This window comes from Triturus cristatus, chromosome 12 (genome assembly GCF_964204655.1).
Source record: "Triturus cristatus chromosome 12, aTriCri1.1, whole genome shotgun sequence".
NCBI classification, from domain to species: domain Eukaryota; kingdom Metazoa; phylum Chordata; class Amphibia; order Caudata; family Salamandridae; genus Triturus; species Triturus cristatus.
This window is the reverse complement of record NC_140595.1, coordinates 48,708,536-48,735,331: the sequence shown is the minus strand read 5'-3', so window position 1 is coordinate 48,735,331 and position 26,796 is coordinate 48,708,536. Positions and strand designations below refer to the sequence as shown.

The window sequence follows — 26,796 nt, the reverse complement described above, 5'->3', positions numbered from 1 at the left end:
TCTTTCATTTGACTTATTTCAGTCTGTCTCTTTGGTGATGTTTGTCTCTCACTTTTTTTTAAATCCCTTTAATCGAAATGCTTTACATCTGTAACAATGAGTAGCACGCTTTTCTTATGAAGAGTCATCTACATAGACCATGCTGTCCATGTTAGTCACAAAAAGCAATATCAACATTTTAAGCTTCACTCACTAGAAAAAACACTTCTAGACAAGACTGTGAGGAAGAGCGCCCACTCTTGTTCTGGGGTGGCACCCTAGCACCATGTGCATCATCTAAAGTTGGGAAGGAGCTGCAAATCCTGCAATTTAGAAAGGAAATTTTAGATACGGAGCAGAATCTAGAGGTGGAAATTGCTCTTCGATGAAATCCCTAAGGTGGAGGAAATTCATCCAGAGGATTCTACTTTGTCCTCTCCTCCAGACATCAGAAGCTAATCAGCGCCCTCTAAATGCTAAATGAGGCCCTTTTCTTCCTCTTCCTTCCTTCTTTTATACATCATTCTTATCATATTTCTCTTGGTTTGTCTCAAACTCAGCCTCTATTTCCTCCTAACATCTCAGCCTCACACGTTCACAATATCTGTCTCTCTTTCTCGCTAGCAGTGAGCGGGTGCATGTCCTGTAGCGACACCCTCTGCGAATTCAAGGCTCCGCTCAATTCCAAGGACCGGGTAAGAACGCGCCACCTTGATCTGATAAATAACCAATCATTGACACCCCTTGTTTGTAAGTCTGGTTTCTCCCTCACCCTCCTCTTTTCACCTTTAGGAAGGTTCCACTGCTTTGATCCTTGCAGCTCAAATGAGCCACTCAGAGCTGTGTCAGTACCTGCTGCACCGAGGCTCCAGCGTCAACGCGAGAGACCTGCAGGGAAGGTGAGTCCGCTGTCCCACGTCACTTCGTCAAACCTTGGTCTACCATGTCATCGCTCAGTTAATTCTGCTATGGTATATCGCTTCAAGTCAAGACAAATTCTAATGAAATGGGAGTTCTATAAGGGTTTGGCAGAAAAGTAATGCTTTAATGACTTGTTATTGGCACAAAGAGCATTTTAGAATTTGAAGCCCACTCTCAATCCAGCACTGGAGTCCTCTATTGATTATTGACAGCATATTGGTTATTCTCAAGGTTTAGGAAGAACTATATTTTTGTGTTTGAGCTGGTACATTTTACCCAGGGACATTGGATGCAGAAGGCAACTAAAACTGCTGAATAAAACCGCAGCTGGGAAATAAGAAAATATCAGGAGACTCAGACAGAAAATACCGATTCCCTCAGCCATTCTTATTTTCTCAGTGGAAATTCAGGGTTCTTCCGGTGATCCCCCGTTAACTCCACTCCCAGGGGTCATGATAAACCCTAGTGTTGGTTACTCCATGGGGAGAGTTAATGGGGCCACCACCGGGGGACCTTGTAATGAAGCCCAAGGTCTGTTGGCTATGTCAACAGTAAGTTCCATGTTGTGAGATGGAAAAAATACTATCTATCTGTCTATCTATCTATCTATCTATCTATCTATCTATCTATCTATCTATCTATCTATCTATCTATCTATCTATCTATCTATCTATCTATCTATCTATCTATCTATCTATCTATCTATCTATCTATCTATCTATCTATCTATCTATCTATCTATCTATCTATCTATCTATCCATCCGTCCGTCCGCCCGTCTGTCTATCTACACACACACACACCTATCTATCTATCTATCTATCTATCTATCTATCTATCTATCTATCTATCTATCTATCTATCTATCTATCTATCTATCTATCTATCTATCTATCTATCTATTTATCCATCCATCCATCCTTCCGTCCGTCCGTCCGTCTGTCTATCTACACACACACATCTATCTATCTATCTATCTATCTATCTATCTATCTATCTATCTATCTATCTATCTATCTATCTATCTATCTATCTATCTATCTATCTATCTATCTATCTATCTATCTATCTATCTATCTATCCATTCATCCATCCATCCATCCATCCATCCTTCCGTCCGTCCGTCTGTCTATCTACACACACATCTATCTATCTATCTATCTATCTATCTATCTATCTATCTATCTATCTATCTATCTATCTATCTATCTATCTATCTATCTATCTATCTATCTATCTATCTATCTATCTATCTATCTATCTATCCATTCATCCATCCATCCATCCATCCATCCTTCCGTCCGTCCGTCTGTCTATCTACACACACACATCTATCTATCTATCTATCTATCTATCTATCTATCTATCTATCTATCTATCTATCTATCTATCTATCTATCTATCTATCTATCTATCTATCTATCTATCTATCTATCTATCTATCTATTTATCCATCCATCCATCCTTCCGTCCGTCCGTCCGTCTGTCTATCTACACACACACATCTATCTATCTATCTATCTATCTATCTATCTATCTATCTATCTATCTATCTATCTATCTATCTATCTATCTATCTATCTATCTATCTATCTATCTATCTATCTATCTATCTATCTATCTATCTATCTATCTATCTATCTATCCATCCATCCATCCATCCATCCATCCATCCGTCTGTCTGTCTGTCTACACACACACACGCGTTCCCCACAGGTTTATTCATCTATATTACTTCTTTCTTCCTTTATCTCCTAACTAACTTGGTTCATATATTCAGAAATATTCCTCTATACTTGTCTTGCTCTCACTTTCTTTCCCTTGTGCGAATAGAGAATTTGGCTGCTCCCGTGGCAACCTTTGATTATTTCCCCCAAGAATGTGTACATCCCCCTCTCTTTTCTTTGATAGAAGTGCCCTCCCAGTCGCCCTTTGAGGTTCACTGTCTGTTCAGGTTTCTCCACCTATGTGGTCTCAAATCCTTCAATTTCCTTTGCCTGACCGCTGTTACCACCTGTCATCTCATCCCCATGTTCTCCTACTTACCTTTATTAGCAGTCCTCTCGCCTCTTCTCTCGTTTGCCTCTATTTGAGTCTCCCCAGCCAGCTTCAAATTCTGACACTAACACTCCTGTCTTATCCTCTCTTTCTAATTGTCACACTCTATTTTGTTTTCCCATCTTTTTGTCTCACTCTATCCAACCTCCAAATCTCTTCTTAATGTCTGTCTCTCCGTAGGACTGCCCTGATGCTGGCGTGTGAGAACGACAGCGTGGAGACAGTAGAAGTTCTGGTGCACGGCGGTGCCAGGGTCAGCATCGTGGATGGTCTGGGTCATGATGCGGTGCACTACAGCATGGCCACAGGAAACTCCCTCATCCAGCATTTCCTGCAGGAAGCCTCCCAGCGCCGCTCCTGGGCCAGCGGTGAGTAACATGCAGGACACAGTGGACTCTTTTTTCTCCAGACCATACTAACCGTGGTCTCTCGATATAGGTGCATGTGTGATCATTAGGCCAAATATTAAAGGAAAGCTTGATATGACATTCCTCACTGCTGTACAATTGTTATTATAATCTCAATTATTTGCGTTCTCATCAAAATTGCTAAAAATCTTTTCCACCTCTGCCTAACTAAATATAAGGTATTACATTACATGTATTCAATATCATTAATATTTCTGTCCCACCCTTCCTTTTTCTTTTCCTGTCCATTTCTTTTTTTTATTTTAATTTATTTTCTTATTCCTTTGCTTTTATTTATTTATTTATTTATTTATTATTTTATTTTTCTTTTAGTTTTTTAAATTATTTTTTATTTTTCTGTCCATTCCGGAAGATGATCTACCATTGACATTGGTACACCAGTTGACTGACCAAATGCAATTTTTGACTTTGTGTACTTGCCGCTGCCTTCTTCCTTTTTGGCTTTCATTATGATTTTTGCTTCCTTCTTAATATCAGAAATAATACTCCACTGTAGACTAGTGCTCATGAACCATAAATAATCCAACAGGACTCTGACCTTTTTCTTATTGGCCAGCAGAATTTTCAGAACAACACAAACCTTCATTTTCGAGGATTTAAAAAACGTTACTCTTTTTTATCTGCAAACTAGATGGGTGTACTTTGAAGAATGCGTTCGTTCTATTCTGTATGACGTGGAACTCTGAATCGCTGGCATAACTGGATTATCAGTGGGAGAAAGCAATATGATATTCTCTTTCATATTGAGATACAACCTACTTACTATGTAGAGGGTTATGGGTTGTGTAAAGGTTTGAGTGATACAAGACATTTGCTAAATACTGGTGGTTGTTCTGCCCACCCTATTTAGAGTGTATGATCATCTCTGTTAATACCACCCATGGGTACAGTCTAGCTAGGGCAGAAGCGGCATCCACTGATTCCTAAGAGATGATCCGCGTCCGCTGAGCTCCAAGCAGCCTCCATAGTATTCACTCAATTCTTGAATCTTACATTTAGTGTGGACCAACTATGCTCTCTGACTCTGAAAGACACCCAAGATTTTATTCTCAACCTGCCTACTCTGTGATTCTAAAGTAAATCCAACTCTCTAGTTAAGATAACATTTGAGTAGCCCAGATTAACTCTGGAGCATGTATATCTGGGTCAAATCTTCTCTTGCTAGAAAATTCCTTCCTACAGCATCTCTTTTACAAACCACTTGAGAATATTCACTATGAATGTATGTGTTGGGCAATTCATGTCTTGAATTACATACTAGTAGGCACCACACCACTACACTGAGGGCATGGGCAATTTGACTCTGTAACAATCAGCACTAATAATCAGCGTCACCCTCCATGCCAGTGAAAGGCTTGTTGGAGTTCGGCTACTTCACTTCTTCCCAAGTCTGATTTTGAGACAAAACAAAAGCCCCTCTGAACTATGTGCCCACAGTGCACTCCTGTTTGTAGGTAGTGGGTGTATCACATCTGGTAGTGTATCTCCTTTGTGCGTCTCAGTGTAAAGTGCACAGTCTGGTGTTGCACTGAAGTGAAATCAAGAGCCCCTGCCATACCAGGCCTCCTACCCTTCCCAAGTGAACATCTGTGAGGAGAGTCCTGGGGCCCAGTCTCTCTCTGCGCCTGTGGCCCTCGGTGCTGCCTTTAGAATCTATTTTGGGCTTACTTACCCCGTCCATATTGTGACTCATGAGTACAGCTGTGATTTACATATAAGCTGCTGGGCTAAAGCCTGGCTTACAGAAAGTTTAGAGTAGACTTTTCCATTAATGAGCACAGTGTCTACTTTTTTCACAAGTATCCCTCTGTGGATTATGACGCAACTTCCTAATGACCGGGTCTTTTTTGAGTGCCTGCTCCAGCAGAGAAGCAATGGGTGAGCTCATCCAGAGGACACATTTGAGATTTGCTCCACACAATATGTTAAAAGCCAGAAGTAATGTATCATCCACACGTTTAGAAGACTGGTGCAGTTTAAAGAAGAGAGTTCTTAGCACATGCTGTATATCTAGGTCCTTCTAGTGCCTTGATGTGTGATTGACGTGTTCAGGCACACTGCTAGACCCTCTGATCAACTAATTCATAATCTGCAATAATCCTTTAACATGGCAATTTTGTCTCTTTTGGCCCTACACAGTGCCCTACACAGTGGAGGAAGATGAGAAACAGGAGATATCTACTCAGGTAAGACCTCCCCCCCCCCCCCCCCCCCCGCATCCCCCCTCCCAGTGATGGGGCTCAAAGTCTGGGCAGTGATTTCAGAGTAAGGGCCTACCTCAGTGAGTAACTCATTACCAAATACCTCAGAGTGTCCACTTTCAGGCGTGGGTTTATCAGGCTGCCCCTTGCTAGTCTTCTGGGAAGTGTAATGTTGTGTTCCCCTTGTAAACAAACACAAGCAAAGACATTGAAGAAAACATCAAACTGGACTGACCAGTCACAATACGTAGTGATTATAAAGGAGCAAACAGTAAATAGTGTGCATGCAGATAACATATTACACTAAATTAATTCAGTTTGCATTTAACCCTGGCTGAGAAGCCAGAATGTTCTCAATTTGCTGCTTTGAGACTCTCGTCGTCAGCTGTTGTGCAGCGAGTGCAGATCCTTCTTTTCCATTCCTCTGTTGCTGAGACCTACGCCTCGCGGCCCCCGCTTCGCGGGTGCCGCTCGCAGGCTAGGTCAATTTGCAGTTTTGTGTAGCTGGACCAACACCATAGTGCCTAGAAGCACCAACGCGGCTAAGTCGAGGCAGCATCTCATCAGAGGACGTGAGGCGGGACTGCGAGGACCAGCAGGCAGCGCGGCGCTGATCGGCCGCAGCTGGTCCTCTTCCCGCCCCTCCACCGGTCAAATACACCTTGCCGAGTGAGCTGCCTGGGACTCTCGTCGTCAGCTGTTGTGCAGCGAGTGCAGATCCTTCTTTTCCATTCCTTTGTTGCTGAGACCTACGCCTCGCGGCCCCCGCTTCGCGGGTGCCGCTCGCAGGCTAGGTCAATTTGCAGTTTTGTGTAGCTGGACCAACACCATAGTGCCTAGAAGCACCAACGCGGCTAAGTCGAGCCAGCATCTCATCAGAGGACGTGAGGCGGGACTGCGAGGACCAGCAGGCAGCGCGGCGCTGATCGGCCGCAGCTGGTCCTCTTCCCGCCCCTCCACCGGTCAAATACACCTTGCCGAGTGAGCTGCCTGGGACTCTCGTCGTCAGCTGTTGTGCAGCGAGTGCAGATCCTTCTTTTCCATTCCTCTGTTGCTGAGACCTACGCCTCGCGGCCCCCGCTTCGCGGGTGCCGCTCGCAGGCTAGGTCAATTTGCAGTTTTGTGTAGCTGGACCAACACCATAGTGCCTAGAAGCACCAACGCGGCTAAGTCGAGCCAGCATCTCATCAGAGGACGTGAGGCGGGACTGCGAGGACCAGCAGGCAGCGCGGCGCTGATCGGCCGCAGCTGGTCCTCTTCCCGCCCCTCCACCGGTCAAATACACCTTGCCGAGTGAGCTGCCTGGGACTCTCGTCGTCAGCTGTTGTGCAGCGAGTGCAGATCCTTCTTTTCCATTCCTCTGTTGCTGAGACCTACGCCTCGCGGCCCCCGCTTCGCGGGTGCCGCTCGCAGGCTAGGTCAATTTGCAGTTTTGTGTAGCTGGACCAACACCATAGTGCCTAGAAGCACCAACGCGGCTAAGTCGAGGCAGCATCTCATCAGAGGACGTGAGGCGGGACTGCGAGGACCAGCAGGCAGCGCGGCGCTGATCGGCCGCAGCTGGTCCTCTTCCCGCCCCTTCACCTGCCTCTTCCATATATTTTGCTGTAAAAACGCGCACGCGGGACGCGCGCGGGGCGACTACCGGGGCGAAGACCGGGCAAAGAGCGGGCCGTTTAAGGCCGTTCAAGGACGGCAGAGGACGGCCCTGGCCCAGAATTCCTGTGTCTTCACCCCTGAAAACCAATACCCAAGATGTCGACCATACGCAACAGAACTCGAAGTTGCGCGAAAAAAGCTACGGCGGTAGCTCAGGTGACTGGTCCTATTGATCTCTTTATTTCACGCGTACATGAGACTATTGACCAAAGTATTGTTTTATTGGAAAAAAGAGTCTCTATGGACCTTGCTAATGCTAGGCGTTCATCCCTGGGCCCTTTGGCAAAGGCTAAATCTCCTGTTCCGCAGAATGTGAATAATTGTTCATTACCTATAACCTTGCCCACTAATCATGTTTCGACTGTACCGAATACTGTAGATCTATCGGTTGCCCCATCATACTCGGACCCGTCTTTTGAAGACCTGGAGGTTACACCAGATCTCGAAATCTGTCAGTCCCTTGACAAAGTGGAGCCGAGTCTGAGTGGGCATAAGGATGCGGAAACAGTTTCTATACCCATTGCTCCACGGGGAAGGGCTTCTAACCCCCATAAGGCCATATTGAAGGGCAAAAGCAAAGCAAAAGCCCCAGCTAGGAATCATAATTTGATCTCCCCTACCCCACAATTGACATCAGGTATCCCGTGCTGGGTGCAAAACATGGTAATAGACTTAAAGCTAGACCTAGAAGCCACTTTAGCAGCTCAAATTAAGCCTTTAATTTCTAAAGTGGATAGGCTTACTTCTCTAATACACTCCAAATGGCCACAAAAAAAGCAGGTACAAGTGTCTGTCCAGTCACAAGGGACCATAGAATCAACCCCTGAATGTCCAACAAGTACTCAGGCCCTCAAAGGTGTATCAAATAAGGCTCAAGGTACCACAGTCCATGGGAACCCAGTTATACTCCCTAAGCCGCAAACAGGGAATATTCCCGCTCAACCAATAACTGTTCAGATTACAAAGGGGAATACTCCTGTCCAGGCGACTCAACATTCTGTTGTTGCTAATACTGCTACCCCCATTATTCAAGCTAAAGAAGTAGCAGGGAAACCTAACTCAACTTCTGCACCTCCCATTATAAACAAACCTGAAGGGCCCAAACCAAAGCAGACACGTTTTAGGTCCATAAACCTACCACCAGAGGTTTCCCCTTTTGTAGTCGTGCTGACGGCGGTTCCCCCATTGAAGGAGGGAGTAAAAGAATCGTTTACCGAGCTTAGGAACAAATGTGCTCAATGGCTCCATTTACATAAACCCCTACCTAACAACATGAACGGTGAAATTCTTACCGTGCGTAGAGGGGATTGGGTGGGCAGAAGCAAGAAATCAATAGTAGGGGACGTAATAACTGTTAATTTTAGGGATGTAGGGGCAGCAAGCTACGTGTGTAATGCACCCAACAGTGGTCCTGCGACCCAAATTAACCCACTTCCCCTGTCTTATTTTCTATCAAAGCCCGTACGACCTAACACTCCCTGTCCCACTTTTCAAAGCAACAGCGGACCTGGATATATTCCACAGCAACCTGTCAAATCTTGGTTGCAACCACCTTATCCGCCCCCTTTTTTTCCACATCATGTTAATTTACAGCAGCAGCCCCCAAATGCCCCACTTTTTTCTATGCATCAAGCAAAAGCCCACTGGCAACACCCTTTTCATTTTTCGCCACCTTTACCCCAGTCAGTTTACCAATGGCCGCAATCTTTTCAGCCACCCCAATTGGATAAATATTCTTGGCAACAAACGTGGCAGGACCCGCCCCACTCTCAAGACCCCATGTCCTCACAATTCGCCCACCCAAATAGATATGCCGTGCTAGATGAGGTAGACTGACTCAGCTCACTAGAAGCTTTGGATCTAAACAACCCTAATTCTGAGATGGAGTATTCTTCTTCTTTTTTCCCTGCCAAGCCCCCAGTTGTACCCCACGAATCTATTGAATTGTCATCATTAAGATCTTCCCAGCACATAGGCAATCAGGGTAGCCTGGATATATGTACAACTACTGCAAGCCCCAGCCTAAGTTCGGTTACCATCCTTCGGGAAGAGGGTCCTGCTTTATTATTACCAGTAAACCAGCAGGAGTCACCTGTTGCTGGTAATGCTGGGAAACCAGCAGGAATCTCTCTTATTTCCTGGAATATTGCTGGTCTTACTAGTAAATTGGGTACACCCTTTTGGACCAGCTTTTTGGGCGAGGGTTTTGATTTAATTTTATTACAGGAAACTTGGTGCCTAGACCCTATTAATATTGAAGGGTATGTATCTTTTTGTCTCAGAGCAACCAAATCCAGCTCGGGTAGGGCTAAGGGAGGCCTTTTATTGTTAGTGTCAACTAAGCTGCGTGACTGTACGGTCAAATATAGTACAACCGTGGGGACGCACAGCCAAGTTATAAGGGTGGAATGCAGAAAGAACATTGACTTAGTCATTGTTAACTTCTATAACAACATTTTTGACGCCACCAGGGGGGATATTTTACTGCCTTTAGAAAAGGAAATCATTAAAGCTCTAGATATCTCGAAAAGAAAGGCTGAGGTGGTATGGGCTGGGGATTTTAATTTGCAGCCTTGCCATTTATCTAACGGGAATATCTGTGGCTTTGATGTAGCATTAAATAGCCCTTGGAGAGATCAGGGGGGGAAGGAGGATTCCCCCCATTTCAAACACTGCAGTTATGGTTCTACCCTAAATAATATGCTAGCCATGCTAGATATGACTCTGTTAAACTGTAATGTTAACAATCGGGCAATAACATGCCCTACATTCAGGGGCAGAGATACAGGTTCATTTATTGATCATATCTTGTTGTCTAGCAGTGGAGACTACACTGATTTATATGTAAATGAAGAAAGTCTCAGTGACCATAATAGCCTACGTGTTACCCTCTTGGGGCATGGCACCTCAACAGTGTCAGGTGGTAAATGTACAACCGATATAGTGCCTACTAGACCAAAGGGCCTTAGGGTTAAATGGACCGGTGTAAATTCCAAAGTTAAGCAGAAGGAGGTTGTCACCCAATGCAAGAATCAAATTAGTTATTGTTTGGATGATGACGGTGATTCTGGCTGTTTAATAGAATGTTTTGTATCTTTGAATATTATTATTGAGGGTATCTTCACTAAGACCCCGTCAGCCAACAGTGGTCATAAGCAGGGGTGGTTTGATAAGACATGTACCGTCGCCCTCCGCAACCTAAAAAATGCGCTAGGCACCAAACCCCGTGTTAAGACTGTGATACAACACCTCAGGGCTAGTTATAAACTAGCCATTAATAAAAGGAAAAGGGTATTACAGTCTGAGGCGTGGGACAAGCTGAGGGAGGCTGCTGAGACTAAAAACAGTAAACTCTATTGGGAAACGATTAATAGTCCGTTTCTCAGTAGAGAAAATGTTCCAGAACTGACCTCATATGTGGCATGTAGCGACTGGGTTAATCATTTTTCTAAAATATTTAACCCTGGAGGATCAACTTCTGAGTTATTACCACCAGATATAAACCCATGGTTGCCCCTTTCGTTGGCTATAACATTGGAAGAATGTCAGGAAGCAATTTCTTTAAGTAAAGGAGGCAAGGCACCTGGCCCCGATGGGGTCCCGCTGGATTTATATAAAGATGAAACAGCGTTATGGGCTCCCATTTTGACAAGGATTTTTAATTGTGCGGCTGAAAATGAATTCCCTCCTACCTGGGGTCAATCGATCATCATTCCTTTACATAAGAAGGGCGATAAGTCAGAGGCCTCTAATTATCGCCCAATTTCATTACTGGATGCCTCTGTAAAGGTGATGAGTAGGATTTTGCTGAAGAGGCTAGAAGACTGGGCAACTGATTTTAACATCTTAACTAAAGTCCAATACGGTTTCCGCAAAGGTCTGGGCACACTGGACCAATGCGTAAATCTGGACCTTTTAATCAGTAAATATACTGTGGCCAAAAGTGGCAACCTCTTTTTATGCTTTGCTGATTTGAGCAGCGCTTTTGATTTGGTTAACCATAGTATTCTTTGGGAGGTTCTGCTTGATGCAGGGGCACCAAGGGAAATAGTGTATTTTTTAGCCAGACTATACGAAAAACTTTCATGTAAAGTCCGCTATAGCACCCTTGGCGAATGTACCCCGTTCTTTAAAGTGTCTCGGGGCATTCGTCAGGGTTGTGTTTTAGCCCCGCTTTTATTTTCCCTTTTTATTAATGGTGTAGACCGATCCTTGACCAACATTTTAGCAGATGCCCCCCTGATTGGTGGTAAACCTGTTCCGCTGTTACTTTATGCGGATGACGCTGTTCTTTTATCCCGAACACAGTTGGGCCTACAGCGCCTTATTGATAATTTCACGCAGTTTATACAAGCTAGGCAGCTTCGTGTGAATAAAACTAAGACATACGTAATGTCATGTGGTCAGGCAGCCAAGCAGGTAAAACTTACTTTCTTTCTAGATAAGGAAAAGCTGACCTCTGTTAAATCTTTTTGTTATTTGGGAATAACATATAGTAACAGTGGGTCCTGGAATGCGGAATTTGATGCCGTAAAAATAAAAATGTTACGGTCCACTAGTAGCATTTTTCGTTTTGCCTCTAAACTTGGCTCACGAAGTATCTATGATATGATGAACATATATAATGTATGTTGTGTTTCCTCTGCTCTGTATGGGGCAGGGGTATGGGGTCACTGTGAGGGTATTTCCCTGCAGAAGGAGGAAAACAAGTTTTTAAGGAGGTTATTATGTGTTCCCCCTTCCGCCTCCATACAGTTGATCCATGACGAAGTTGGGATCGAGTACATCTCTGACTTAGCAGCAGTTCGGCCACTTTTATTGTGGCGATCTATTTGGGCTAAGCCGGAGACCCGATTCACTCAGGATATTATCCTTGACTGTATAGGTTTGGATCATTCCTCACGGGTATTATGGTTAAGATACATCCATCATTGGTATCTACTTTTGTTCAACATTAATGTGTTCCGTGTGCCGGAAAAGGTTGTATCCATTTCAAAAAAAGAAATTAAGTTAACGTTCCTTAATTTTCGTAAGGCCGAGCGAGACAAAGCTGTTGGAATTCTTGCTACTTTGAAATTTTACAAAGATCTAAATTTAGCTTCTGGACTACAATCCTATCTTGTATTTGTGACCCGCCCTTCCCACCAGTATGTTTTAACACGGGTCAGATTGGGTATAGTACACCACTTGGTTGCTTTTCCAAACACAAAGACTAGCTCAAACACACCTTGTCCGTGTGACGGTACTTCTCGTCAGAGTAGTTGCCATTTTTTACTTTTTTGTAAATTTTATCAGTATTTTAGGCTTAAATACCTTAAACCAATTTTTATTAAATACAATATCTGTACCACACAAACAGCATTGATATTTTTATCTTCACTAGTGAACGAGGAGATTTGTTTCTACTTGGCTACTTTTATTTTAAATTGTACAGCTACCAGGAAAAGTATTGTACTTTAATGTTGTTTACTGACCTGACTGTACTTGTGTTATACAGCTGCCAGGGTTTATTCATGATGAAATTATTGTTATTATCCCTGTCTGTATACATATGTTTTATTTTTCTTTGAATTTTATATCAATGTCTGTATTAAGGTATTTATGCAGTGCCCCACAGTATTGAATGATTATTTAATAATTTTAATATACAGTTCCCAGTAAAGGCCTAGTAAGTAATTTCTACTGACTCCCAGTTAGTCTATGTAAGAACGTCGTGCATTTTATAAAAACATGTTGACCTATAGAGGCATGATTACTTTTCACTTGCTGCACTTTAGCTTTTTCCATTTTTTAGGAAAGATTATCTGGTGATTTTAATATTTCAATTGTGTTTTTTCTTGTATGATTTGTATGTACAAATCGAATAAAAGCTTCAAATCTGATCTGCTGCTTTGATAGAAAAAAACACAAATTCTGCAGATGAACACCGGTACTTACGACAATCCACCACATGGTGGCGCTGTTTCTACAAATTAGAGACGAACACAGCGACAGTTGTTTATTAATTTAATTTACATTAGAAATGGCTAATTCCCGCTTCCTAAGCCATTCTTACAGCTCTGGGGGCCTGGAATAGTCTGAGTTGTCACACTTGCAGGGTGTGATGGTTAGCAGTTGTGTCGGTTCTGTCTTTAGCAGGTCTGGCAGGGACAGTGCGTGGTGCAAGCTGCAGGGTCTCGTGACGAGGGCCCAGGCACTTATGTTTTTGTTTTACAAATTAGGCACTGCCGGTGACGTAGGATGAGAGAACATCAATGAGAATAATTTACACATTTTACCAATGCAGTCTCTCCCTCTATATTGATATTAAAACACTATCCAACATATGAGACTATGACGCTTCGCAGCACCTGCGAGGACCAAGGATTACCGAGGCGGAGAATCACACGCCCCAGGAGCCCTCAGGGCAGCGCACCGAGCAGAGGTCACGCCCCCTGACACCGGGACTGCTCTAAAGCAACTCGCGCCTCCCGCTTCGCGGGAGACGCTTCGCAGCACCTGCGAGGACCAAGGATTACCGAGGCAGAGAACCACACGCCCCAGGAGCCCTCAGGGCAGCGCACCGAGCAGAGGTCACGCCCCCTGACACCGGGACTGCTCTAAAGCAACTCGCGCCTCCCGCTTCGCGGGAGACGCTTCGCAGCACCTGCGAGGACCAAGGATTACCGAGGCGGAGAACCACACGCCCCAGGAGCCCTCAGGGCAGCGCACCGAGCAGAGGTCACGCCCCCTGACACCGGGACTGCTCTAAAGCAACTCGCGCCTCCCGCTTCGCGGGAGACGCTTCGCAGCACCTGCGAGGACCAAGGATTACCGAGGCGGAGAACCACACGCCCCAGGAGCCCTCAGGGCAGCGCACCGAGCAGAGGTCACGCCCCCTGACACCGGGACTGCTCTAAAGCAACTCGCGCCTCCCGCTTCGCGGGAGACGCTTCGCAGCACCTGCGAGGACCAAGGATTACCGAGGCGGAGAACCACACGCCCCAGGAGCCCTCAGGGCAGCGCACCGAGCAGAGGTCACGCCCCCTGACACCGGGACTGCTCTAAAGCAACTCGCGCCTCCCGCTTCGCGGGAGACGCTTCGCAGCACCTGCGAGGACCAAGGATTACCGAGGCAGAGAACCACACGCCCCAGGAGCCCTCAGGGCAGCGCACCGAGCAGAGGTCACGCCCCCTGACACCGGGACTGCTCTAAAGCAACTCGCGCCTCCCGCTTCGTGGGAGACGCTTCGCAGCACCTGCGAGGACCAAGGATTACCGAGGCGGAGAACCACACGCCCCAGGAGCCCTCAGGGCAGCGCACCGAGCAGAGGTCACGCCCCCTGACACCGGGACTGCTCTAAAGCAACTCGCGCCTCCCGCTTCGCGGGAGACGCTTCGCAGCACCTGCGAGGACCAAGGATTACCGAGGCGGAGAACCACACGCCCCAGGAGCCCTCAGGGCAGCGCACCGAGCAGAGGTCACGCCCCCTGACACCGGGACTGCTCTAAAGCAACTCGCGCCTCCCGCCTCGCGGGACGCGCGCGGGAGTGCGCCGGGCTAAGCCCGGGCAAAGGGCGGGCCGTCTGTGGCCGTCCGGGGCAGGAGGAGGCAGGGCGGGGCCATCCCCCTGACACCGGACATCAGAGCTCCTGCCGCTTTACAGGTACTGCTGTTGTACGATATACTTTTTGCCGTGCCCCTTGTCCACTGTTGTGGTGTTGTGCAGTAGAGACGGACTTGTGGCTATTGTCCGGATCCTGTCGCGGGGTCTGCCAATCCCATGATGTCAGGTCCCAAGAAAAATAAGGTAGTCTCGGGGGCGGGCTCAATGAACAATTTTTTAGTGAAGAGGGTAACCAAGATTAACGAGGATAGAAGAGCCTCTTTGGGTAAAATAGACGATACGGATCATGCCCCCTCTCTAGCAATAACCGCTACATTGGAGGACTTCTCAGATGGCGATAGAATCACAAACTGTTTTCCACAAGATCATAACGTTACTGAACTTACCTGTAATACAGTAGCGTCTATTGCCCAGGTGCAGGATAACGATGCAATGGTCTCTATATTTAATGACACGTTACGCCCTGACTCCGAGGAAGACTTGGAAACAGTGGAAGAAACTAGGGGCAAGAGACCAGTCAGATCATGCAGAAGGCTTCAAAGTAAGAGGGGGGGTAAGACCACCCAGAGGAGAAGGGTGGAAACTCATCGGCCAGATAGACACAGTTCTCCCAAAACTAACTTAAATGTAGAGCCTATGAAGGATCCCAAGACTGCTTTGAGCCTAGATCAGTTTGATCTGTTAATCGAGCGTATTGAGGCTGCGGTAGATCTAAAAGTGAAAGCTCGTATTGACTGCCTTACAGCCAAACTGGACACTGCTAATGCGGAAATTAAAAGACTTGGAGATTTACTGGATAGACAACTGGTTAAATCTTCTCAGGCGAATCCCTTACCCTCCCATGACAGTTTAGCTAACCTCGAGGTGAGGGGATGTAGTGTCACAAAAACTCCTAACTCTTCATCTGTGACTCGTCCTGTTGTTAGTTCAGGCCATAATCTTACTGTCCCCGTAGTAATTCATCCCCCATCAACAGTTGTGGATTCCGATCAGGCTAGAGGTTTGCAGAGATCTGGCAATAACATTAATGCTGCACAAAGTAGACGCGCTAACACCATTAATTTGCCCCCGGAATGCGCTCCATATGTCATCGTACTTGCAGATGTCCCACTACTCGACACAGGTAACTTAGAACCGCAAGTGGAAGCGCATGAGTCCCTTAAAAACAAAGTGGTGGCATGGTTAGGCGCTAAATGCGATTTTCCGCCCAAACTTGCTGGAGATATAATCACGACAAGGAGAGTGAACTGGATTGGCCCATCAAGGAAATCTTGTAGAGGGGACTGCGTGGTTGTGAATTTCAAATACCCACAACACGTGGCCACTGTCCTCCTGCGGGCAGCATCTTTGCTGGAGGGGAGCAACAGCATCCGTGTTCGCCCATTGGGGTATTTTTACAATAAGGCCAATTTTCCCTCCGCGTCGAGACCAAGACTTTATCCATTTACTCCGGTGGGGTCAAATCGGGCGCAGCAACCTTCTTTGCAGTGCCGTGAAATTGCCAGCTCAAGGGGTCCCCCCATTTCAACACATAACAGGTTTGATGTGCTCTCAGGCCTCGACCTCTGCGATTGACGGGAAGAGGGAGAGGGTACAGAGGTCGCTGCGGTTGCGGCCCGTACATCTACGGTTCACGTACCCTCTTCTGTGGTGGTCGAGAACAATTTACCTGAGATTGTTGTTAGTGACTTTGGGGGATCAGTTAGGCTGCTATCTTGGAACATTGCTGGTTTGCGGGCTAAGAAGGGAGACCCCAGCTGGGTAAGCTTTGTCAAGAGTTATGATGTCATTGCCTTGCAAGAGACTTGGGATTTGGAATGCGACTACTGGATAGATGGCTTTACATCTTTTTTTGTCCCTGCCTTGCCTTCCCCAGCTGGTCGGAACAAAGGTGGCCTTATGATGTTGGTCTCAGTGAACATAAGAGGCAAACTGATTATGTTAGATTGTGCCTCCAAAAATTTTATTTTTCTGGAGTTAACCGTTGAGGATGGTGGTAAATTGTTGTTGGTTAACTGCTACAATGCTCCCAATAGTAATCCAGAATCCTCACATTTTAACTGGTTATTAGATTTTTTAACTCTCTATGGAGACAAGCAATCCACTTTGTTTCGGATCATTTTAATGGGTGATTTTAATGTCCATTTGTGTTCAAAATGTGTTATGGTTGATATGGAGGGCCCAGGCAGTGCGTCACCTCCCCACTTAGAACACACACTGAATGGTCGAGCACTTGAAAATGTATTGCTGCTAAACGAGTTATTTGAATCTGAATTTTCGGATACTACCACACGGGTTGCCACTTATACGGGCAGGGCTAGCGACTCGATTATTGATTTTATTTTTATTTCGAGATTTTTCCTTAATTATGTGATTACTTATAATGCTATTGATATGCCCATGAGTGATCACAACCCTGTCGGACTGGTGCTAACAAATAGTGCCTTACTGTCAAAATTGATTGTCCTCCAGCAGACTATTTTGCCTTTTAAAGTAAAGGATCAGGGGAGAAGACTCAAATGGGAGGCGGTTGTACCAGAAAATTTCTTTGCGACTCTATCTAATTCGGTTGCAGATGAGTTACGGGTGTGTGCTACTCCTCTAGCCGGGCACAATGACGTTATATCTTCATTCGAAGGTATTTGCAGGTTTGTGTCTAGCAGTCTTCTAGCCAAAGGGCAGGGGGACAAACAATATCAGGCAAAAGGCTGGTTCGATAAAAACTGTAGTAAAGCCCATAACCGCCTCAAAAAAGCCCTTAGTGCGCGCCCAAGGAATAAGGAGCTTGTGGCTCGACTGAGGAAGGATTACAATACGGTCATTTCTCTACGTAAAAAAGAATTAAAAAGTAAAGCTTGGGAGGACCTAAGGGATAAAGCTACCCTAAAAAATAGTGCTGAATTTTGGACAATTATAAATTCCCCATTTCTCACAGGCGCCCAAAACTCAGTACAGGAATTAAATATCTCAGAAGTTGAGTGGCTGTCTCACTTTGAAAAAATATATGACAGTCACAGAGAGCTGGACCCTTTTATAATCCCCGTAACTGATAGTCCAATGGAACCTGTGAGTTTTGAAACTTGTGAGGTACTTAGAGCCATAAAGGAGACAGCTGGGCGTAAGGCACCCGGTCCAGATGGAGTACCAGCAGATATGTATAGGGCAAATCCACTGTTTTGGGCTAATATCTTAACTAGAGTTTTTAACGCTGCCGCAATAGTGGGTTTCCCTGAGTCCTGGTCCCTCGCAACAATCGTCCCTATTTTTAAAAAAGGGCAGAGAGGAGATCCAAAATGTTATCGACCCATATCGCTTTTGGACTCCTCGGTCAAAATTTTAGGCAAGGTTGTCCTGGCGAGGATCTCCGCGTGGGCCAGGGGAAATAACATCTTATCCGAGGCTCAATATGGCTTTAGGTCAGGGAGGAGTACTGAGGACCAATGCCTCAACCTCCACCTTATATTGTCCAAATATACTAAAGCAAAGGGGGGCAGCTTATATATGGGTTTTATGGATCTGTCCACAGCTTTTGATCTTGTTAACAGATCAAGACTGTGGGCAATGTTGTTGGAGATGGGCCTAGACAGCTCCCTGGTGCACTTTCTAGCGGAGCTTCATAAAGATCTGAGGGCCCGCATAAGAATGACCACCGATGGAAAGTGCACCGAGTGCTTTAGATCCACCAGAGGGGTCCGCCAAGGGTGTATCCTGGCTCCAATGTTGTTTACGCTCTATGTAAACTCTTTGGAGGGTTACCTAACGTCTGCCACAAAAGATTTCCCGTGCATGGGGGGTGCACCAATCCCGGTGCTCCTCTATGCCGATGACGCGGTACTCATAGCTAGGACCCCAGTTGCCCTACAAAAGTTATTAGATGCCTTTTGCAATTTTATGAGTAGTCTCGATTTGGTGATTAATAAAAGTAAATCACATACCATGTCTGTCGGTCGTGGCATGCGTAAAGAAAAATCTTTTTTCTGTGATGGAGAGGTGATCACTAGTGTTAAGGTCTTCACCTATCTGGGTGTGATCTTTGATCAGAGGGGATCTTGGACACCGCAGGTAATATCCAAAATTAATGCGGTAAGAAGTTCGTACGGTGCCATTTTGGGTTTTGCGAAAAGATTGGGGGGGAAACCTATGGAGGCCATTATGGCCATCTATAAAGCCAAGACAATTGCTATTGCTAGATATGGTGCAGCGATCTGGGGTTACGTTAACGTCATAGATATCCAGACAGAGGAAAATAAATTATTTCGCTCATTGCTGGGGTTACCCCAGTCAACTGCTACCTTCTCAGTACATTTAGAGCTGGGAATGGGTTACATCTTAGACATTTTAAATCTAGCTCCACTTTTGATGTGGATAAAGCTTTGGCTAAACCCAAACCTTAGCCTAAATCACCGGATCATCAAAGATTGCCTCCAACTTGACCACAGTAGGGATATTCAGTGGCTGACATATATCGAAACTATGGCAGCTCTTTTGGGTCGCCCTGAAATTTTTAGTTGCCCTGAAGCCTTGTGTAGAGCTGACTTAGAGTGGGTGAAAATTAATTTTCTGAGAATTCGCACGGCTGAGCGTGAAGCATGCGATTTGTGCAAAACCTCTGTGAGGGCTCACGTTCTGATATCCCCGTCTTGTGAGCTGGCCCCTTATTTAACCATGGTAAATAATCCATTCCATAGATGGCTTTTGTCCAAATTTCGGTTCAACCAAATTTATACAGTGCTGTGGGATGTGAAAAACTGGTGCAAGCTGGAGGAATCGGCCCCTTGCAAATGTGATGGTTTCTCTATTCAGGATAATGCCCACTTTTTGTTTTTTTGTTCCTTCTATCATGAACCGCGTACAAAATACTTAAAACCTATTCTGAAGGACTTGGGTTTTATCCAGTACAAGCCTGCACTGCTTTTTTTACAAATGTTGCTCTCTCCTCTTATTATGTATTGCACTGCTAGTTTTTTAGCCGCATCTGTGCGATGCAAGAGAACAAGGCTTAGTTTGGAAGAACAATAGGAATTTGGACTTAGCAATATTGCCCAGTTAAGTGCTTTTTAATCTATCTTATGTACTTATCGCCCCTTTTAATCTGCTTTTTAACCTATAAACTGTTTAATACTGTATTAATTCTATCAATTGTTTTATAGATGAACTTTTGATATTTGTTGTAGTATGCTTTTATGATTTTAATTAATCGAATAAAGTGGAATTTGACTTGACTTGACTTGACTATGAAAAGTAAAACACGCAGTTAAAACTCGTATAAAACATGCTGCTAGTGGTGTGCGGAATTTTTGTAATTTGCTTTTGCGTAATTATACAGAATTACAGAAAAATTTGGCGAATTTACATGAAATTCTAAATCGGCATTTGGTTTTATATTTTAATGTGAAGTGCGCCTTTTGTCTCTTTTGGACCATAGGGCGCATTTTGTGCTAAAAAAACCCCACAAAAACACTCAAGTGCCGGATACAACAGCTACTCAATCCTGTGTGCTTACACTAAATTTGTTCTGTCAGCAGCATGTAATTACACAACATGGTAATTTGTGGCATTTCGCGTAACAAGCGTAATGCGAAATTACCAAAATTACGAGGTTGCGCCTGTGCAATGCAGCTTTTGTCTGAGCCTATGAGTTCTACAAAGTTAATCATAAAAAAAAGAAATATGCAAGTGGTAAACCCATGAGGCCTTTAGGGCATAAAACAATGCTTGGCAGATGCACAGTTTTAATGGCATCGGCAAAATCAGTGCAGGAGACATCACAGCGTGGAAGGTGGCACGAGGAAAGGAGGGCATGGGGAAAGGGGGCGCGAGGAAGAAGGGCTTAGGGGAGCATGGGAGGGGGAAGGACGGCATGCGGCAGGTGACATGGGGAAAGCATTATTTATTTATTTATTTATTTATTAGTTTTCTATAGTGCAAACATGACCCGAAGGTATCAAAGCGCCTTCCAGAGTAAGCATGGAGAATGGACCTCAGGGAGAAGCATGGCATGCCAACCCTTCACTGATTCTGTTTTTTGTAGTTGCCTGCACCCAGTCCTCCACCACCCTCCACCCAAGAGACGAGCACCACCCCGCGAAAGAGAAGAGCGCCTCCACCCCCCGGTGCCCCGGGCCAGGTAAGGTCCAAGTACTCCACCGTGAGACTGATGTCTCCACAGACTTACACCAGGGAGTTACAGCACAGCCTCTGTCATTGAAGACAGTCACACACCACCCGCCCCCTGCTCTATGTAGAGGCTGCGCCGTGAACACAACAAACCTCAGGTATGAAGGTGGCCTTGCGCGGCTAATCTTGGGAGAACCTGGTTGGACATTGTCATGCCATGTAGACTGTACTTATAGCATAAAGCCCTTTCTTCGTTTGAAGAACCTCAGAATGAATGGTGGGGAAGAACAGCTAGCGGAAAAGAGTGGAAAAGGACAGGGTTTTAGTTTCTTCTGAAATATCCAGATGTTTCTGAAAAGTTTTAGTTACAGACAAATGGTGCAGCAGATTAGATTTGCTGAACCGACCTGTAACACTGAATGCATGGTGAACCCTGGGGCTGTCATACATGTGAAGGTGCAGAATCCTAAGATATGCATGGGTACATTCAGATTTTTAAGTTCTATAGGCTAAATATTTGTGGGTGGTGCACCTGATTTGTAATTTGATATCCATGGAAGTGAGTTATGTATAAATTGAAATAGGCGTGCCGGAGCAGTAAGTATCATATTGTAATATTACATATCCTAAAGTTATTTCAATATCATATATAACAAATTACTGTAGAAAAGAGGCCGTTCAGAGATCTCCAGCTATCACGTGTTTCGCCCTGTCATGGCTTGCAGGCCTAGGTCTTTTTCAAGGCTTGCAATAACAGTGAGTTTCAAATATAAATACAGCAGGAGACTATTAGACATCACAGGACTATAAGACCAGGCTGTTTAAGAGAAGGAACCCTCTGAAGTCTGGCAGAGCAGCGAGGGAGGCATGTCCTGAACATGCGCCCATGCCTTGCACTTGCGGGTTAAGTGAGAGGGTTCTCTTCTTCCCACCCTGGCCGTGCCAAGGACTGGGGTGGGTGTGTTTAACACATACACATACATCTTGCCCTAAGGCAGGAGGGCACATTTTCACTTCACTGGAGCAAAGCCTTCTAACTGCTGTGAGGCCTAGAGCAGACGGACAGATAGCTGTGGCCCTGGCACTCTGTAACAATGCACAACTTTATCACCCACCACACTCACACTTCACTGCATGCCTACACCAAACACAGCACAAAGAACCTTCACCACATGCTTAGACTCACAACTGCATTACATACCATGCTCCCGGCTACACCACACATGCAGAAATACACAACTCACCTCATCAGAAAGTTATCACACAGCACTCACACCTTCATAATTCACCCAGACTCACACCTACGCTCACTCTTCCCAACATTTATCAAATGGTGTCGCTCCCACCTCCACCGAGAATCGCATCTCCAGCCGGCAGCACACTCGCTTTTTCCAAACCCACTAACAAATCCACGACACAGGGTCCAGACTGACCTCGCTGCCTGTGATACTTGGGTTTCTTGTAACCATCTCTTCAAAGGATTGCTATAGGAAGGCTCTTTCTGGCCCCCTTGTGAGTTGCCTCTGACACCTTTTGTTTTCTGCTTTTCCAGAGCAGACCACAGACGCCAAGCCAAGCTCCAGCTCCGTCCCTGGCTCCTGCACCGCCCCCGGCTGCTGCACCGCCCCCGGCTGCTGCACCGCCCCCAGTTAAGAGCAGCTCCAAACCCAACAAGAGAAAGGGAGATGCTAAGAAGTCTGCAAAGGTAATACGGCTTTCAGAGGCAGAATGGGCCAATCCAGGATTGTTCCCGGGTGTTATATGGGCGAGGGTGTGCAGAACAAACTCACAAAGCTGCGCCATCATTAGTATTTTTTCACCTGTTGCAGGAGGACAAGGAGGTAAACGAGGAAGTTGTGCGCCTGAGGCAAGAACGCGCAGAGCTCCTGCAGAAGATCCAGAGCCAGGAGCGGACGCTGAAGAAGCAGAAGAAGGAAGTGAGTCTCAAAATGTTAGAGCCCCCTGAGAAGGGGCTACTCACCCCCTGAGATATAAATTATAGAGAGGGTGTCAGTCATCAAACAGGATACAACTCATAGTGAGGAGAGAAATCAAAATCCAAGATAGAGATCATGGAGATCATAGAGTAGGGACTGATCGCCATCGGTGATACAGATCGTAGAGAGTGGGGCAAACACCATCTAGGACACTGATCATAGAGAGGAGAGCAATCAACGTCCAAGATAGAGATCATAGAGTGCGGACAAATCACCATCTACGATACAGATCAAAGAGAAAGGGGCAAACTCTATCTAGGACACTGATCATAGTGAGGAGATCAATTCCCATTCAAGACAGAGATCATAGAGTGCGGACTAATCACCATCTACGATACAGATCAAAAAGAACGGGGCAAACCCTATCTAGGACACCGATCTTGGAGAGGAGAGCAATCCACATCCAATACATCATAGAGATCATAGAGAAGGAACTAATCATCATGTATGATACATATCATAGAGCAGGGACATTGATCATAGAGAGGAGAGCAATCTACATCCAATACATCATAGAGATCATAGCGTGCAAACTAATAACAATCTATGGTATAGATCATAGAGAGTGGAGCAAACACCATCTAGAACATTGATCATAGAGAGGAGAGCAATCACCATCCAACACATCATAGAGATCATAGAGAAGGAACTAATCATCATGTATGATACAGATCATAGAGTGGGGACTGATAGCCATCTAGGACACTGATCATAGAGAAGAGAGCAATCTCCGCCCAGGATAGATATCATAGAGTGCGGACTAATCTCCATCTATGGTATAGATCATAGAGAGTGTAGAAAACACTAATTATGATACTGATCATAGAGAGAAGAGCAATCAACATCTAACACACCATAGAGATCATAGAGAAGGAACTAATCATCATGTATGATACAGATCATAGAGCAGGGACATTGATCATAGAGAGGAGAGCAATCCCCATCCAAGATAGTGATCATTGAGTGCAGACTAATTCCATCTATGGTATAGATCATAGAGAGTGGAGCAAACACCATATAGGACACTGATCATAGAGAGGAGAGCAATCACCATCCAAGATAGAGATCATAGAGTGCAGATTAATCACCATCTACGATACAGATAATAGAGAGTGGCACAAACACTATCTAGGATACTGATCATAGAGAGGAGAGTAGTCACCATCCAAGGTAGAGATCATAGAGCATGGAGCAATCACCATCCAGGATCCAGACCATACAGAACGGCACAGATCCCAACCAGCATAGATCTAATAAACAATAATAAAATCTGTCATCCAGACCCTAGATTATAGCGCAACAGCAGAGTCACTAATCATGAAGCATCTGGAAATGTAGATAAGAAAAAGAGGGAAATTATCACTTAGATCAATTTTAAGGAATTCTGAAAACTTTCCCAGAATAAATACACAATTTAGCAGACCCCTAGAAAATATCTGTAAATGAAAATGAACCATTTTGCTCTGCGTTGTCCACCACTCAGCGTATACCTCACAGAGACAGGGAGTTCTTGCGCGTCCTCAGGAAAGATTGTAGATTTGGTAATATCAATTCCTAGTGGCCGGAATCATGGAGGCAGAGGAACACACGATGAAAGGCTTGGGCACTGGGACTGACCACCTACACTGCACCGCATCACATAACTCAATGGCCAGAATTACTCTCTACCTCCCAAGCCCAACCCACCCCACCCCACACTCACATCACACAACACTTGAAGGCGCTCCACTGGCTCCCCATTCACAAACTAGCACAATGAAAACTCCTCGCCCACATTTTGAAGACAGGACAAACACTGGCCCAGCGTATCTCAACCTTTGTATTTGCTTTCACAAACATTCCAGACACCTCCACTTGTCAGGACTCCTACTTGCACAGATCCCACGCGTATGGAAAACCAGATCCGGTGGTCGAGCCTTCTCCCACATGGCACCTAAAGCGTGGAATGACCAGCCCCCTACACATAAGAACCTCCTTCTCACTTCTTGAATTTCACAAGAAAATGAAGAACTGGGTTTTTGAGTAGTCCCAATAGGTCCTAGGTGTGTCTAGAGTCACACCTGCGTAGCACAGGATACCCTACTGGGTAAATAGTGCGCCGTGCAAATCTGCTTAACATAATATAACACAAGTACATGAAATTTGAACAGGCCACGAAAAGGGCCGTGATTGAAATCAGTGCCCTAAGCAAGCCGAGGGCAGAGAACAAAGAATCTCAACATCTACTAAAAAAACTGAGACTTATGAGGAATTGAGTTCTGCCGCACTTGAATTAAAAATATTGGATGTGAAAAGGCAAACAAAAGGTGTCCGAAGGTGAACACACAGACCACATATACTTGGATGGAAACAAAGACAATTATTTGTGTTTGCGCCTAGAATGAAGGATACTGGAGGGTCTGTGTGACTACTTCTGGACATGTGTCATGTAGGGTTGATGAACACAAGAATCATACATATCACTCCTAACACTTAATTTGCGTGGGTTGTATAGAAGTCTCTTAAGTCATTGATAGTTTTGTGCTCTTGTTTGTCAAGTTTGGTTTTGTTGTGATATGTTTGATTTACAGTTGATCATCCCAGTCATAAATGGTCACCTTTCTCTTACCCCTCCGCAGCGACTTAATGTAGAAGAGGGCACCACCCGCTCCTATGAAGAACAGGTAAATACTTTCCTATCTCAAGCTGGTGTACTTGGGGTGGGAGTATTTCGAAACATCATATCCATGCTGCCGTGAATGAGAAGTTCCTGTGGTTGCTTCACCTCTTGCTCATGCGGTGCGGCATGACTACAGAGTACGGCGACGAGGGTAGGAATTCTTGTACCATGGAAGCAATTGTTCAAGTGGAACCCTGTATAACGAGTCCCTCCGTCTCCTCACCCTACAGATATGTGCACTCCAACAACAGCTGGCAGAGAAAGACCAAGAGAAAGAGCAACTCAGACAGGAGATGGAGGCACTACATAGCCATCTTAAGGTACAGTTGAATTTGACTGTCTGCGCGCTGGGAGGTCATAACTAAAGGGCAGGAGAATGTTCAGAAATATTTGGGAGGAATCCACACATCCATTTAAATTTAGGTGGACATACTTTTGGGACTTTGCAGACCTTCAAGAGTACATTTGGAACATCTTTGTGCATCCGATTAGCTCATCTATCTGAAAGATGTTGGTGCCCAGGGATGAGATTCTTGTTTCCTCCAAGACTGAGCCAATGCAGTATAACTTTTAACTCTGGTTGAAGGCTCAGCGGTCCTCGAGTTGATTGAGGGGAAGGTGAGATAGAGACGTCTGCCAAAAATCAACCAATGTCCCATCTGCCCGCCATAATATGAGTGGACCAAAAGGCGTAGAACTCAATGGCGGAGACTTCTCCTCCAATATTAGGACCGTCATGAGCTGGGGTTGCCACTACCTCAAGTGATCATGGAACTATCACCCAGATAAGGGTGACTGGTCCAACAACATTTTTGGTGGCATAAACACCATGAAAGTGCATGATGGTCTTTCAGAAATTTGCATTCATGTATCCTTTACAAGTAGGGTAAAACTCCCAGAATGACAGGGGCATTTGAAAGACAGCTACCAGCAATGTCCTCTAAAGTTGATGTATATTCCTATGCCTGCAATCAACCTTGGAAACTCAACCATTTTGCGTAGGGGTGCGGTAATTAATTAAATAATGGTTCATTCCACTGTCGGATCTTGCCATTTCAGCTCATGCTTTCAAGGCAGCCATTTTTAAATATGGCAGACCTTCCACTGCAGGTGTAGATGATGGTGTACTTCTCCTATACCAAGAGATGGAATATCCACCGAAAACCCTAGA

At 45.3% G+C, this 26,796-nt stretch overlaps 1 protein-coding gene across 1 annotated transcript in view; it reads left to right on the top strand.

Moving 5' to 3' along the window:
- ANKRD24 (ankyrin repeat domain 24) overlaps window positions 1-26,796 on the top strand; it is an 86,042-nt gene that overhangs the window by 45,280 nt on the left and 13,966 nt on the right. The window contains exons 6-14 of the mRNA XM_085636994.1: window positions 604-674; window positions 772-878; window positions 3,138-3,325; window positions 5,537-5,571; window positions 20,884-20,979; window positions 22,522-22,674; window positions 22,799-22,906; window positions 25,585-25,629; window positions 25,856-25,945. Coding sequence (XP_085493120.1) covers window positions 604-674; window positions 772-878; window positions 3,138-3,325; window positions 5,537-5,571; window positions 20,884-20,979; window positions 22,522-22,674; window positions 22,799-22,906; window positions 25,585-25,629; window positions 25,856-25,945 — 893 coding nt within the window. The remainder of the gene's footprint in view (window positions 1-603; window positions 675-771; window positions 879-3,137; window positions 3,326-5,536; window positions 5,572-20,883; window positions 20,980-22,521; window positions 22,675-22,798; window positions 22,907-25,584; window positions 25,630-25,855; window positions 25,946-26,796) is intronic.